The sequence below is a fragment of the Propithecus coquereli genome, unplaced genomic scaffold (genome assembly GCF_000956105.1).
Source record: "Propithecus coquereli isolate 6110/MARCELLA unplaced genomic scaffold, Pcoq_1.0 Scaffold62, whole genome shotgun sequence".
In the NCBI taxonomy this organism is placed as follows: domain Eukaryota; kingdom Metazoa; phylum Chordata; class Mammalia; order Primates; family Indriidae; genus Propithecus; species Propithecus coquereli.
Window position 1 is genome coordinate 1,675,054 of NW_012152174.1, and position 15,112 is coordinate 1,690,165.

Below are 15,112 nucleotides of genomic sequence, written 5' to 3' on the forward strand. Positions count from 1 at the left end.
GTGATAAATGATCAATAAAATCAGGATGCCCTAGTGGGAAGAACCCCAAACTGAAAGTCAGTACCTGATCCTATCCCTGGTTTTGCCACAAAACTGAGCTACATGACCTCTGATTATTCTTTAGTACTTAAGTTGTCTTTTTTGGAAAACAGTCATCACACTAGTCTAGATGGTTTCCACAGCATCTTCAAAGCCAAATAGCATTGAAAAGGTGTGATGACCTCCAAGAAAATTTATAAAATATTCAGTCTATAATGGGGAAAACATGTTTAGTTTCAAAATCATTAAGGTTAAAACTTTAGCTGTTTTAATTCCCAGTTACTTAGGCAGATTCTCTTCTCACTGAATTTAATAACTTCATAGAATCAGAGCTCATCAACAAAAATGTTGCCTCCTTCCTTTTTAAAAAATTCTTCCTGCTTTATGTTGTTTCGGCCCCTTGGCTATTTTAACATCTGAGTCCTGACCCTGTTCTTCCTGTCTACTCACTACTCTTATTCCTTACTCATTTCCTATTCTATCCTAGTTTTTTTTCTTCTATGCATTTTCAAGGTTTCCCTGATTCTCCAGGCTTTTGTGTATCACTGAAGTAACTATTTTGCTTCTCTTTTACCCTTTATATTCAATATCATAATGGTTCAACCTTTTCTTCATGTGTACTATTCTTTCTTTCTACCAGTCTTTTCTCTCTAATTATCAATATCTGTGGTAAAACTGTCCCCAGGATTGACAGACATCCAAAATATCTACTTCAAATCCTTTTGGAAATAAGGTAGATTGTAAACAAACATTTTTTTTCTTGCTAATATATGGGTGACTGTAAACAAACATTTTTTTCCTAGTTTATCAATGAGTGACTTTAAAGACACCTGAATCAGTTACCTAATAGGTTTAAAAAAGAGCAGTTTGGTATTTTAATACTGATCAACACAATACATCTCAAATTGTTATACATGGCTTGTGTTTTTAAAAGTTTAAAGGTATAGCATTAAAATATTCTTTCATCTATTTTGGGTGTGGTATATTTTGCAGAGAACTCCTCTTGGCAGGTCTATCTGGATAGTAAATGTCCCTTTTGTAACAAAGTACAGAACTCTGAGATCTCTTGTTTATTTGAGCAATAATTCAAAATTTTATTATTGGGAGACATTTTAACTTACCCTTAGATCCATCTCCATGTCGAAGTAGAATGTCTCTCAGAGTGACAGTACAAATCATACTCTTAATTCTACCATGAAATATCAAGGTGACCATTTATCCGTGTGGTATAATACAGATCAAGTATTCCTTATCCAAAATGCTTGGGACCAGAAGTGTTTCGAATTTTGGATTTTTTCAGATTTTGGAATATTTGCATCATACTTACTGGTTGAGCATCCCTAATCTAAAAATCCAAAATCTGAAATGCTTCAGTGAGCACTTCCTTTGAGTGTCATGTTGGAGCTCAAAAAGTTTGGGAATTTGGAGCATTTCAGATTTCAGATCTTTGGATTTAGGATGCTCAGCCTGTATACATCATGAATAGTGGCACTTCAGATAGATCAGAATTCAACCATGAATTCACTATTACTCAGCACCTGCTTCTGCAGAAATCCTTGGAAATCTGTCTATGTTTTTCTTTAGGGTTGGACATATGGTATCATAACAGTTACAACCTTATAATGAAATTCTTTATGTGTCTCTTCCTTAAGAGGCATTACACTGTTAAAGAGGAGAAACCATGACCTGTTTATTTTGTCTTACAACATTGTTTGTGTAAAGATACTTTTGGAACCATTATTACTTCCTACATTGGATTAAAGTTAATCCAATATGATGGTTATTTCCCCCCAAATGTTATTAGATTTTGTAATACATTATATAATCTCAAATCGTGTTTCCTGGTCATTAACCTATATACCCCAAAGAAAGACAAGGCATGTTTCCTCTAACCAGATTATTTAAACTAAGGAAATCTAAAATTTATACAGTAGTACCATCTAGTGGCAAAAGAGCATACTGCTTTGCTATTGATTACATGGCATTGATACAAACTGTAAAAATATTTTGCGTGTGGCAGCCAGGGAAATTTGTCTATAAGAGTTAGGGGGGCAGGGAGGGCAGTAAAAAAAAAAAGAGAAATGTGAACACTGTATATTTGAGGATATTAAGAAAAGGATTATTTTTTAGGTGTAATGATGGCATTGTGGTTGTGTTTAGAAAGAATCCCTGTTTAAATATGTATGTGTACATATTGAAATATTTACAGAAGAAATTTTATATGGTGTCTGAGATTTGTCTTCAGAACAAATCGGGTTGGAGGGATGGAAATGGAGGAAGTGGGTATGTATATGGGTGAAACAAGATTGACCATGAGTTGATAATTATTGAAGTGGGTTGTGAAGATCCATGGGGGTTTGTTATAATATTCTCTGTACTTATGTATATGTTTGAAATTTTTTGTAATAAAAATAAAATAGAAATTGAATGGGATTTAGATGACCTGGAATCAGATAAATACAAAATTATAGATAAACTTTTTTTTAAAAAAATTGTGTACTATATTTTTTTACTCCAGGGCTAGAATTCTTTAAATTGACTTTAAAATGCTAAGCATAGCAACAAGGTAAATATCATCATACAGAGATGTGAAGCATTTGAACTAAAAGATGACATGGTATAGGAAGAATTATCTGTGGTATGGCAAATCATTAATGAAGCATTTACATCTTTGTTGTATTTTGACAAAAGGAAGTATTTATAAATTGATCTCTAAACTGTAAAATTGTATACGTGTAAGGTATGTATCTTTTCAGCATGTAAGAAAAGAAATAAAAATTTAGATTGAGGCCGGTCACAGCAGTGCATGCCTGTAATCCTAGCACTTTGAGAGGCCAAAGCAAGAGGATTGCTTAAGGCTAGGAGTTGGAGACCAGACTGGGCAATATAGAAAGACCCCATCTCTATAAAAAATTTTAAAAATTAGCAGGGCATGGTGGTACGTGCCTGTAGTCCCCGCTACTCAGGAGGCTGAGGCAGGAGAATCACTTGAGCTTGGTACATTTCATATATGTGGGTGAAGTAGTAACTCCCCTGAAATGACACAATTGCTCATAGATGAATATTACTGATGTGACCACAGCATATTTCATCTCTAATGAATAATGTTCTAATGTTTCTAAAATCTTAAAATATTTTAAAAAACAGTGTGTGATTATATAATGTAATTTACTAATGTTTTAATCCAAGCTTCCTGAATTTATAAATACAGATGAACATTCTCTCCTTCAAAATTATGTATTTTACATATATATATATTTTTTTTTTCTTTTTTTCTTTTTTTGAGACAGAGTCTCGCTCTGTTGCCCAGGCTAGAGTGCCGTGGCGTCAGCCTAGATCACAGCAACCTCACACTCCTGGGCTCAGGCAATCCTCCTGCCTCAGCCTCTCGAGTAGCTGGGACTATAGGCATGCACCACCATGCCCGGCTAATTTTTTCTGTGTCTTTAGTTGTCCATCTAATTTCTTTCTGTTTTTTAGTAGAGACAGAATCTCGCTCTTGCTCAGGCTGATCTTGAACTCCTGAGCTCAAGCGATCCTCCCGCCTCAGCCTCCCAGAGTGCTAGGATTACAGGCGTGAGCCACCACGCCTGGCCAAAAAATTATGTATTTTAAAAGCTACAGTTTCTCAAAGCACTTTTTGAAACATTTTATTTGGAATTGCTTTGCAATTATGTTGCATTTCCTTTGAAAAAATCTTTGAAAATTGAAAATTTTTCTAGGTTACATGCGGTATGTAGTCCCAATCAGTCCCCCTCAGCAACTACAAAACACTGGATAAAATACAAAAATCATACTTTTAAAGACACTGGAGAACTGTGGAAGCATCAGGGACTGTATTAACTCTAATTCCAGAAAGAGCCTTTCTAGATGAGCTGAGATTACTGGTGATTTTCTTCCATGGGGATATTGACTCTGAGATGCATCATTGGTACAGGCAGAAGAATTCCACTGGGGGAAAGAAACCACTGGAGGTCTTAACCAACGTGAGGCCAGATGTGAAGTACTGGCAGTTAGAGGAGCTCCAAATGCATGGCTGAATTTTACCATAGGACATTGGCTGAACCTTGTTGTGGTGAAGGAGGCTGAGGATGTACTAGAAAGGCAGAATGTTAGGAGGCAAAGTCCTGCTAGAAAAAGAGACACATTATTTTTCACACCACAGATCTCTACCTCAAGACATTTGCCAGAGTTTGAACTTTGTGGAGCAGGAGATTAAAGATCTGAGCTCACAGCCTCCAAGAGGGAGAACTTCTAAATCTAAAGAGATAAGTGCCACCTGAGAATGAGGCTGAGCTGGAAAGGCAAAGTGAAATATCCACTTTCCTGAAATGCTTAGGAGACCTACTGGAGGGCAACCTACCTGCTGTATCAAATACGCTTGTTTTCCATTCAAGACAAATGTCAGATTTTGAAGCTGTGTAGGGAAAGAAGGTAAGGACTGAGGAGATGGAGACCTTTAATATTTTCAATCTAAATGTAGAGACATACTTGAGTAAAGGGAAAAACCAAACTAGATGTGAACTTAAAACTGCAACTAAATCCCAACCCATTTTCAGTTCCTGATTGGATGGAGGAAATCTATTCATTTGAAAGGGCAAACTCAAAGGGCACATGTGATCAGTCAACTTAAGTCTCTCTTGTTCTTGTATACATGATTAGCAGAAAGTTAAAAGTCATAAGAAATGCAAAGAAACAAGAAAATTACATGAGAGAATAAATAGAAGCAACCTGAGAGATGATCCAGATGTTTGAGTTAGTAGTCAAAGATTTTAACTTAAGCATTATAAATATCTTAAAGAAGGAAAAATGGATGAAAAGATGAAAAATTTTGACAGATAATTGGAATCTACAATAAAGAATCAAATAGATATTCTGGAACTGAAAAATGTATTCAGTATTAACATATTGGATGGGCTTGACAGCAGGTTGAACACAGAATTAGTGAACTAGTGAGAAGATAAAGTTAGTAGAAGACAGAATTATTGAACTTGAAAAAAGGCCAGTAGAAAATATTCAAAGTGAAACAGGAAAAAAATGGAAATAAAAAATAGTATGTGAGAGTTAATAAGGGACACAGGCAAATGTAATTGAAGTCTCAGGGGGGAGAGAATGGAGCGGAAACAATATTTGAAAAGATAGTGGCTGAGAATTATTATTAAGTTGGTATAAAGTTATTAAGGCAATGTGATAATTAGACTAGACTAATAGACTAACAGAAATAGAATTCAAAAGAATGCCCACACATGTGGTCACCTGATTTAAGACCAAGCCAATCCTGCAAATCAGTGGGAAAAGGTGGTCTTAAATAAATGGTGCAGGGACAATTGGATATTTGTATGAAAAAAAGAACCTAGAGCCCTATCTCATGTCATATGCAATACTCAATTTAGGTTGATTATCTTGATTAATAAATGGTAATTATAAGATGGATTATAGACCTAAATGTAAAAGATATATAAATGTAAAAGGAATGTAACAAAGCACTAACCACAGAAGGGAAAAAATTTATAAATTAGACTTCATTAAAACTAAGAACTTTTGTTCATCAGAAAACTCCAGTGTGCTTCTAGAAGAAAACAAAGGGTAATATCTTTATGACCTTGGAGTAGGTAGAATTTAAGACACTCAAAGGACTAAGCATAAGAGAAAAATATTTATAAAATGGACTTCATCAAAATTTAAAACCTGAGTTTTCAAAAGACTTCATTTAGAAAATGAAAAAGCAAGCCATAAAGGAGAAAACATTTGTAACACATATATCTGACAAAAGACTCAGTTTAGAATATTATAAAGAATTCCTACAAACCAGTAATAAGAAGACAATCCAGGTTTTAAAATATGGCCCAAAGACTTGAAAAGACAATTCAGCAAAGAAGATTAATGGCCAATAAGCATGTGAAAAGAGATTCAACCTTGTTTGTCATAAGGGAAATGAAAGACTATTTCACTCCTACTCAAATGACTAAAATTTAAAAGACTGATTACACCAAACGTGGAGCATTGGAATGCTCAGACATTGCTGGTAGGAGTTTAAAAAAAAAAAAAAAAAAAAACACTTTGGCAGTTTCTTTTGAAGTTAAATCCCATGACTCAGCATTTGAACTCCCAGAAATGTACTAAGAAGTAACAGCATGTGTCCACTAAAAGATACGTGTAAGAGTGTTCATAGTGGCATACTACCATAATGGCTTCCAAACTAGTAACAACCCATTAAGAGGAGAAAGTATAAATAAATTGAGGTATATTTATACAGAAGGCTACTATGTATTACACAGCATTAAAAAACAATGAACTGATAGATGCAACAGCATGGATGAATTTCACAGATACTATATTGAGCAAAAAATGTGAGATACAAAAGATTATATACTCTATGGTTTTATTCATATAAATTTCAAGAACATGACAAACTCTTCTGATAAAGAAGTCAGAATAGTGGTTACCTCTGGGGACCGAAGACTGGTAAGGGGCTCGAGGGAACCCTCTGAGGTACTAGAAATGTTCTGTACCTTCACCTGTGTGGTGATTACATCAGGTACTTAGGATTAGTGTGCTTTACATATGTATGTTGTACTTCAATAGAACAGGAAAAAAAATTGCTTGAGATTAATTTTCATTATGGAATAGCTGTAAACTCTTCACAGCAAACTAGTGGGTAATGTAGGTCATCTTAAAGCAAAGTAATTAGTTATGGCTATAAATTAATGTGTACAGTTTTTTTGGTGAGGTTCATAACTCAAAGCACTTATAAAAGTAATTCAAGGGACACATCATTGGAATAAGTTAGTGGCTTTCCAAGGTGGCTATGAGAAACTTTAAAAAAAACTTATCCTTAAATTTCAATAATTTCATTTGCTTTTGTGCTTATAGCTTTTGTCAATAGATTTCTAACAATATGTACAGAAAACTTAAAATATAACTTTATTACAAGTTGTATGTACTCACTAATTTTTAGGAAATATGGACAAAAAGAAATATCAAAATCACCCACTTTTTTAAAAAATTCATAATCCCATCACCAGAAATAGAAGTGACCTTTGATAGTATATATATTTTTTTCTGTTTGTACTTTCTGTGCAAACATGCATTTGATGGGATCATATTTTGCAGCATACCTTTTTGTACATGATATGTTCTTATGTCAGATTTTATTTGTTTATAGATGCATAGTATTTCATTGTATGGCTAATGCCATAGTTTATTTAATCCTTATTATTAGATATCCAAGCTTACATGGCCTTTTAATTTTTTTTAATGTTATTTTAATTTTTTCTTTATTTGTTTCTTCTTTAAGCATGTTTTTAAAGACCATTAATATGCCATTAGTTTGGAAAAATTAGATATATACCCTATGATATGGCAAGGATTTTTGTATTGTGCTTTTTAAACTTTTAAATCTTTGAACCTTTTCTAAGAACAAGTAATATTTTTTATAATACTTACTGTTTTTTTACTTTTCTATGCAAGCAAAAAAATAAATTGCTTGTAATCTCAACCTCCATAGAATAACGCTGTTGACATCTTGATGGTTCTGGTTTCAGCATCAGCAACATCATCATCTGAGAACTTGTTCAAAATGCAAATTCTCAGCCTCCACCTCAAACTGGTTGAATCAATAGTCTATTAATATGTTTTAACAAGTTCTTCAGGTGATTCTGATCCATGCTGAAGCTTGAGAACCACTACTGCAGGCTTTGGAGAAGAATCTTGTAGAGAGAGACCTGATTAAAGCTGTGCTCTGCCATCTCTGTGCAAGATTGGACTGTTTATGAGATTATTTTAGTAGTGTAGGTAGAGTTAATACCAGAATAATGATACTAAGGATAAACTTGAACTAGGTAATGACGATAAGAATGGAAAAGAGATAGATAGCTGTAAGAGAGGTAATAGAGGTGGACTCAATAGAATTTGCTAACTGCTTGAAGGAGGGGGACACTAAGGATTTGAACTGTAGGAGAAAGAGAAGGCAAATGCCATTTAAGTGAGAAAATACAAAGCAAAGAACAGGTTTCAGTGGCACTAAATGACAATTCAGTTCTGGACAATTAGATATGAGGTGCACATCATCCAGATGCAAAGCATCTATCAGGCAGTTGGGAAAGTGAGTCTGAAGTTTGCAAATGAGGTTAGGATTAGAGACATATAATTGGAAGTTACCTACGCAAGAGTAGTTGTTGAATTGTGAAATTGGGGAGCGTAAGAAGTAGGGATAAGATTAAAGGATTGTTGGAGAACTACAAGCAGTAGCCAATGGCTGGAAGGGGAGAATTGGGATCCTGGAAAAAATCACAGGTATCCTGCAGTAATAGTTCTCAAATTTTATGAAAGAGATGGTGTCCTGAAGTTTATAGTATACTTTTCGGAGGTATTCCATATTCATTGAAGTGAGGTATCCCTGTGCAAATTTGTTTTCTATCCCACAGATGTCATGTACTCTGGACATAGTATTTTGAACATGAATACCAGTCACCTTCATGTTCCCACATCTACTTACCCAAGCCTGTCAAACTCCAACATGGTCTTTTATTTAAAGGTTAGGTCCTAAAGTCACAGGCTATTTATTGTTTTTAACTTAGGGACTCTGTTTTTAATCCTTGCAATGTCACTGTCAAGGTAAACCAGTGAAGCTATCTTTGTTGTATTCACTCACTTTTTGACAGATTTTCCTTTCAGTGCATTTATGGGTCACTTTTCATATAGGGGAACACGACAGTTACAAGGTTGTCTTGCATTTGGAAAACATAATTGGTCAAACATGGGGCTATGCTGGGAGCTAAAATGGAATTCCTCAGTATACGGAAAATAATATAAATTATTATTAAGGAATATGCAATAAAAGCCAAAGTTCACAAATACAAGGATAGAAAAACTGGTAGAAGATGAAAGTTTCCAATATTCTTTGAGAAAAAATTATCAAGAATAGATTTACCTGGGAAGAAAAAGAATGGCGTCAAAAGTCAGGAGGTAGTGAGCATACAGGTATTTGAATATCTGCTAAATATAAATCAGTACGCTAATATAATAAGTGTGGTATATAAAAGCTTGAATATTAAGTTGTTTAAGAGACATGGATTCTAAACACATAACTGGCTTTGGTGGCTTGGACAAGCCTCTGGGTCTCAGTTGGTTTATGGGAATAATTTGCCTTGTACTTTTCTAAAGTTAGAAGTAATAAATGTATCTTAAATGTGCTATATAGTTATCTTGAACATAAATACCCCATAATCTCCATTATCACAAAATATCACTGTTATTATTGGGGTATGATTTATTATTCATAGTGAATAATAGGTAATATATGTAAAGTTCTTTACAGTTTACGACATGTTTTCAAAATAACCCGAAAGGACTTTTTTCCTCAGTATACCTAAATGCCAAAAAACACAGAATTTTATTATGTTAATATTTTGTGTTCTTTTTTACAGGAAGTACTTAAACAGCTACAAGGAAGTATTGAAGATGAAGCTATGGCTTCCTCGGGACAGATTGATTTATTAGAGCGTCTTAAAGGTAGATTTTTAAAAGGTGTTTTAAAATAACTTTTTAAGCACAAATTGTCAACTTTAGGTGTGTAGATCCAAGGACAGCTTCTCTTGATTTGGATGTCGTTATCAGTTTTCTTGGTATATCAGCATTATTCATCAGGATGTAATTGTTCAAGTATAAATATATAAAAAAATCTATTTGCTCGTCATTTCTTCAGTTAAATATTTAGCCAGGCTTTGAATAAACTATTTTAGATCCCTTCCTTGGTAATGTTCAGCTCTTTTTTAAAGCTCACTGCTATTCCTCCAGTCCTTAAATAGGACTTTAGTATGCTGTATGCCACAGACTGAAGCCCACTATCTCATTTGAAAAAGTATTGTCTTCATCAAGGATAGAAATGCTTTATCTTATCACATATGTAAGCTAATTATAAGCCATTTTTAAGAAAATTTTAAAAATATTTTCAAACATATTTTTTAAACTCCTTTCATATAATGCCAAACAAATGCTCCAAAAATGACCAATTTTTACTTTTCTATGCAAGCAAAAAAATAAATTCAGTACTTTTTGTTTAGTGTTTGAAATATACAGCAATTGGTAAAAATATCACAGTTACATTGTAAAAGTCTAATTCTTACTTACCCTTTCTTCATAGATGTTAAGAGGCAGAGGAAAGTAAATTTACTATAGAAGTATGTTTGTTCTAAATTTAGAATGAACATTTCAGAACTATCTTCTTTAAACCCTCTTTAGGGTATTTATGCATATATCCCATCTATGACCATCTAATTTAAATTTAAAAGAAGACAAAAGAGACTTTTGGTCTTTAGGTAGGAGTTCCTCCAATTCCTGAGGAGATAGGATATAGATTTATCCCCCGAGAAACTGTGAAACGATTTCATCAAGTTCTGTGCTAGAATCGAACAGATTGATTCATTGAATCAGCAAATAGTTGCTGGGTGCCTCTTAGCAGAATTTTGAAAGAATGTCTTTCTCATGTTGTTGCTTGAAAATTCCAGTGTCAAAACAGGGAACATGCTTAATAATAATTGAAGCTAAGCAGAGAAATTACTTTTGGGTTCCAAAATATTATCTAGAGGAAATCTAAGGAAGGACATTCTGTCTAATTTTCCTTTAATAACATACATACTCCTTATTTTCTCCCTACCCAAGTGTACTTCGCAGGGAAAGTTTAGCCATTCTGATTCTAAATATTTTTTAATTTAGTCATATGTATTTGTGACTAAACTGTAAATGCAAGATTTCACTTTTAAAACTATGTAATAGAATCAAGAATATTTTAAACCACTTCAAGCAATTATTATATAAAAACTTGTCTCTATTTTATTTAGAACTCAATTTAGATAGCAGTAACTTCCCTGGAGTGAAACTACGGTCAAAAATGTCCCTCCGATCTTACGGAAGCCGGGAGGGATCTGTATCAAGTCGTTCAGGAGAGTGCAGTCCTGTTCCAATGGGTTCATTTCCAAGAAGAGGGTTTGTAAATGGAAGCAGAGAAAGTACTGGATATTTAGAAGAACTCGAGAAAGAGAGGTAACTTGTATTCGTTATATAGTAAACACTGACTTTTACACTCCAGTTTGTTATTGTTATTTTGTAGTATATGATATAAATAATGAATTTATGGTAGGTGAGAGCTAATATTTGCATGGAATTTTGTATTTTTTAACTCAAAGATAGCATGTTACTGATTCCACTTTTATTAAATCTAAAAATGAAGAGAAGGCAGTTTCTTGGAATTCTGAGACTTTTACTTTGTCACTTAGATACTTTGAATACTCTTGAATATTGAGTAATAAACATGATCATAATATTTATATCTGATTAAAATATGTAACTGATTTCTAAGTGACCTTATGGTTATCTTTTGAACTATATTCTTTTACTTCTAGATCCAGTATAAGATAACTCTTTCCATTATGGAAGGCCTACTACAAGTGGCCACAAATGAAACATTTTTTAATATATGTTTCAGTGTCTAAAAAGTCATTGCCTGACATACGGAATGAGTTCTGGTTCCTCATAGCTAGTGTATTAATTTTTCTCTTTCTGAGGTTAAAAGTATCTCACTACAGATACCAGAATATAGATCATTATCAAGAACTTCACTGTTTTATATCCCCTAAAAGATTCCTTAATGCACATATGATACCTTATTACCTTAACATTCCTAAAAGTTCTATTATAATTCAAGAAATGGCAAAATATATAAATATTACATATTAGCTCTGTGACACTGGTCATTAAATTTTGTGTCATTTTCTTTTGTAAAATCAAGACATGTTTCTCTTTTGCAGAGTTGTTGTGAAAATTGAATGTTAATGTATAGGAAATGCCCAGCATATCTCACTGAGCGGCAAAAGACCTTTTATTACTTTCTCTCTGGTTTTAGGTGTGCCCATCTATAAAAATAGGGATAATCTTCTGGACCAGAAGTGATGTTAAGCTTTCATCATTTGTTAAGTTTACATGACTCTCTGTTTTATACATTGAACCTGGACTGTTGAAACACTATCCTAAAAAAGGAGGAGTGTGCGAGGGTCCATGATCTTCCATCTCTTTGTCCCCTTTGAGCTCTATTAAGAGGCAAAGGGCATGTAAGCATACCAGCTTTCGTAGGAACTTACTTTGCTTCCTGTAGGTAAAATCCTGATTTTATTAGCAGAGAGAGTTTTAGAGAAAGATTAATTTTTGAAGTAGATTTCACTACAAATACTAGTAAGCCTAATAAATGCAGCTGTAAGTAGTAAGGAATACTTATAATAAAAATGGTCTTGTTTTCTGTCTTGACATTATTTATTTCTTGCAAGTCTTCCAAAGTTCTTTGAATTTAAATCCATGAAAAACTTATTTCTCTTTTCAGAGATTTAAATACAATGATCTTAATATGTTTTATTTATTGTGTACCACTCTAAATAACTTTAAGCTAACATTCTGACTTTTAACTCCAAATGGATAAATACTTTTCTTCCTAAAATATTTAAACGTGCTTTATCTCTCTAATGTTACTGTAGAAAAGATGTCTTCTTTTGTTTTTCTTCCCAGAATATGGCCCAATCTCTAATTCAGACATTATTACACACTACAGAAAGTTGCTTTATGTGGAGAAAAAGAGGAATCAGCATGGCATTGTTCGAAGGTTCTCAAACTTATCTGATCATTAGCATCATAAAGCTGCTTTAAAAAGCATCATAATGAACAGCATCAGTATTCCATTTTATCCTTTCCTATCCCCTGCCTTGCTTCCCATGAGATAGTTACTTCCATAACTCTAAATTGTATGTTTATATTGCTAGGTCTTCACTTACTTTGGACATTACTTATTGACTTACCACTTTGAAAGATAAAGATTTGTTAAATTCATTCAATTATCCACTCAGTTTTAAATTCTCTACCAGTTTTTTGGTAGAGAGAATTTGTACACTCAAGCAAATATATATATTCTTATATTTGTTACTTTTGTAAATTTAAGTAACATTTATTTCTTGTTCTATTTTGTGACTGACACTGTCTTTGAAACTCCACTGTATTAAATTGTGGGAACTGTGTACTTCCTTTGATTTTGTTGAGACAAATAATGGTTACATTGTATTGTATATTATTTGAACCTTCATGTTTTTTCTGTAATTATAGATGTTGAAGTCAAATAAATGTTTTTGTTATGACTCTGTGGTTGTGGTCACAGTGGAATCAATAGTATGCCAGAATTAATTTTTCCTCCTTATCTCCTCTGTGCTGCTTGAAGGAAGATGATTCTATTTGGACTGTCTTTCTTATATAGCACTTTGTGTTTTCTTGAGTTTCTAATTGCCTTTCTTTTGTGTTGTTGGAAGCAGAAACTTGTGCCTTTACCATAATACTAGATCTTCTAGTTCATTTTCATAAAGAAATTTTTATTGGAGCCCATTAAATTTTCTGTTCTAATTTGGACCATTTGCTACTTAAGCCTGCCATAAAGCTGTCACGCTGGAATTTCTCGTCATTACACTTCCCATTTAGTTCTGATACATCTTGTGTTTCCTTGGTTCTTAGTATGTTAGAGGGAGATAAATTGAGTCCTTGCTTATGTGACAGTATCTTTATTTTACTCTCACTTGATTGATAGTTTGGATAGGTCTAGGTTCAAACTCACTTTTCTTCTTCATTATCACGATTGCTTATGAGAAGTTTGATGCCAGTCTGATTCTTATTCCTTTGTAGATGATCATGTTTCCTCTGTTGAAGCCTTTCAATGTCTCGTTACACATATTTTCTTCATTCATCATTCTAGATATTTATGTGCCCTTTTGATCTGGAAATTTGTTTTCTTCAGCATTTTTCTATTATGTTACTTCTTTAATGATTTTCTCCCATCTGCTTTTTCTGTTATTTCTTTCTAGACCTTTCTTAACTCTGTCTCTTTTATTCTCATTCTCTGTATTCCCCAAGATGAGTGCTAGAGGTGGTTAAGTCAGGACTTAAACCTAGGTCGTAACATTTTTGGACCTCAGTTTTCCAGTCTGTAAATTGAGTATAAGAATAACTACCTCAAAGAATGTTGTGAGGAATAGTTAGATTTTTTTTTTTAGAGTTCTTAGTGCCATGCCCAGTACATAGAGCATTCAATAATGTTAGTTATTGTCGTTGTCATGTTAACTATTTATTTAACAAATATTTATCGAATGCCTAATACATATGTGCCACATTGTCCTAGGTGACCCTAGAGGACTAAGAAGACATGAAATTTACATGAGAAAGCATTTTTAAAGAAGACTGTTGGCAATCACAAAATAGGCCTTTAGTACACTAAACCCTAAAGACCCTGCCTGTTCTTGGTCTAGCCCTAGTTTCACTTCTGAACCTTAAGAACTATTGTGTGAGTCACAAGATTAACTGCTATCATTTAACCATTTGTTATCATTTTGACTCAAGACACTGTAACCTTGGCTTCCCCAGAGCATTTTGCCACAGATTAATCTTAAATTTGATAGTAGCATCTTATCCTTAGTATCTCTAACCTCCCTTTTACTTTACCACTGCCACTGACATTGGCCTGTCATTTTAAGCAGTTTTTGTTTCCCATTTATTGGAAAATAATTAGAAGCAATAGTGGCATCACCATCTATTCTGCTCTTTTCCCTACCTTGGATCTGGTAGGTTCTGTAGGTTCTTACCAGGGAAAGCTAAAAAATAGAATCAGATCTCATCTGTATGCTAGTTGTACCACCCAGCTGTGAAAGGGGTTCTGGCTTCCTACAGAGTTTTTTCCTGCTCCTTGTCAGAAATGGGAGGGAGGGAGCAGCTTCTCATTGGTTTGCATTCCTCCCAAGTTCTGCATCATAGGCTGGGGCTTTCTTCCTTCCCATGTAGTCCCTCCCTGCTGAGGTTGCCACATCAAGTGTGAAGGTTTATTTCTTATTTTTAAAATTGCTTCTCAGTAAAGGATAGGAAATTTTAGCAAAAACAGAAACTTCCACATAATCACATTCATACTCACTACTAAAAATCTGTTTGATTATATTTTCCCAAGGAAAAATGTTCTGTTTGATTATATTTCCCAAGAAATGTAATCAAGAAATATATA

The 15,112-nt window shown here is 33.7% G+C and overlaps 1 protein-coding gene across 1 annotated transcript in view; it reads left to right on the top strand.

The window, feature by feature from the left end:
* The window catches only part of APC (adenomatous polyposis coli), a 130,751-nt gene that overhangs the window by 46,866 nt on the left and 68,773 nt on the right, over positions 1–15,112 (top strand). Inside the window, exons 3-4 of the mRNA XM_012659545.1 lie at positions 9,468–9,552; positions 10,881–11,082. Of these exons, the coding sequence (XP_012514999.1) occupies positions 9,468–9,552; positions 10,881–11,082 (287 nt within the window). The remainder of the gene's footprint in view (positions 1–9,467; positions 9,553–10,880; positions 11,083–15,112) is intronic.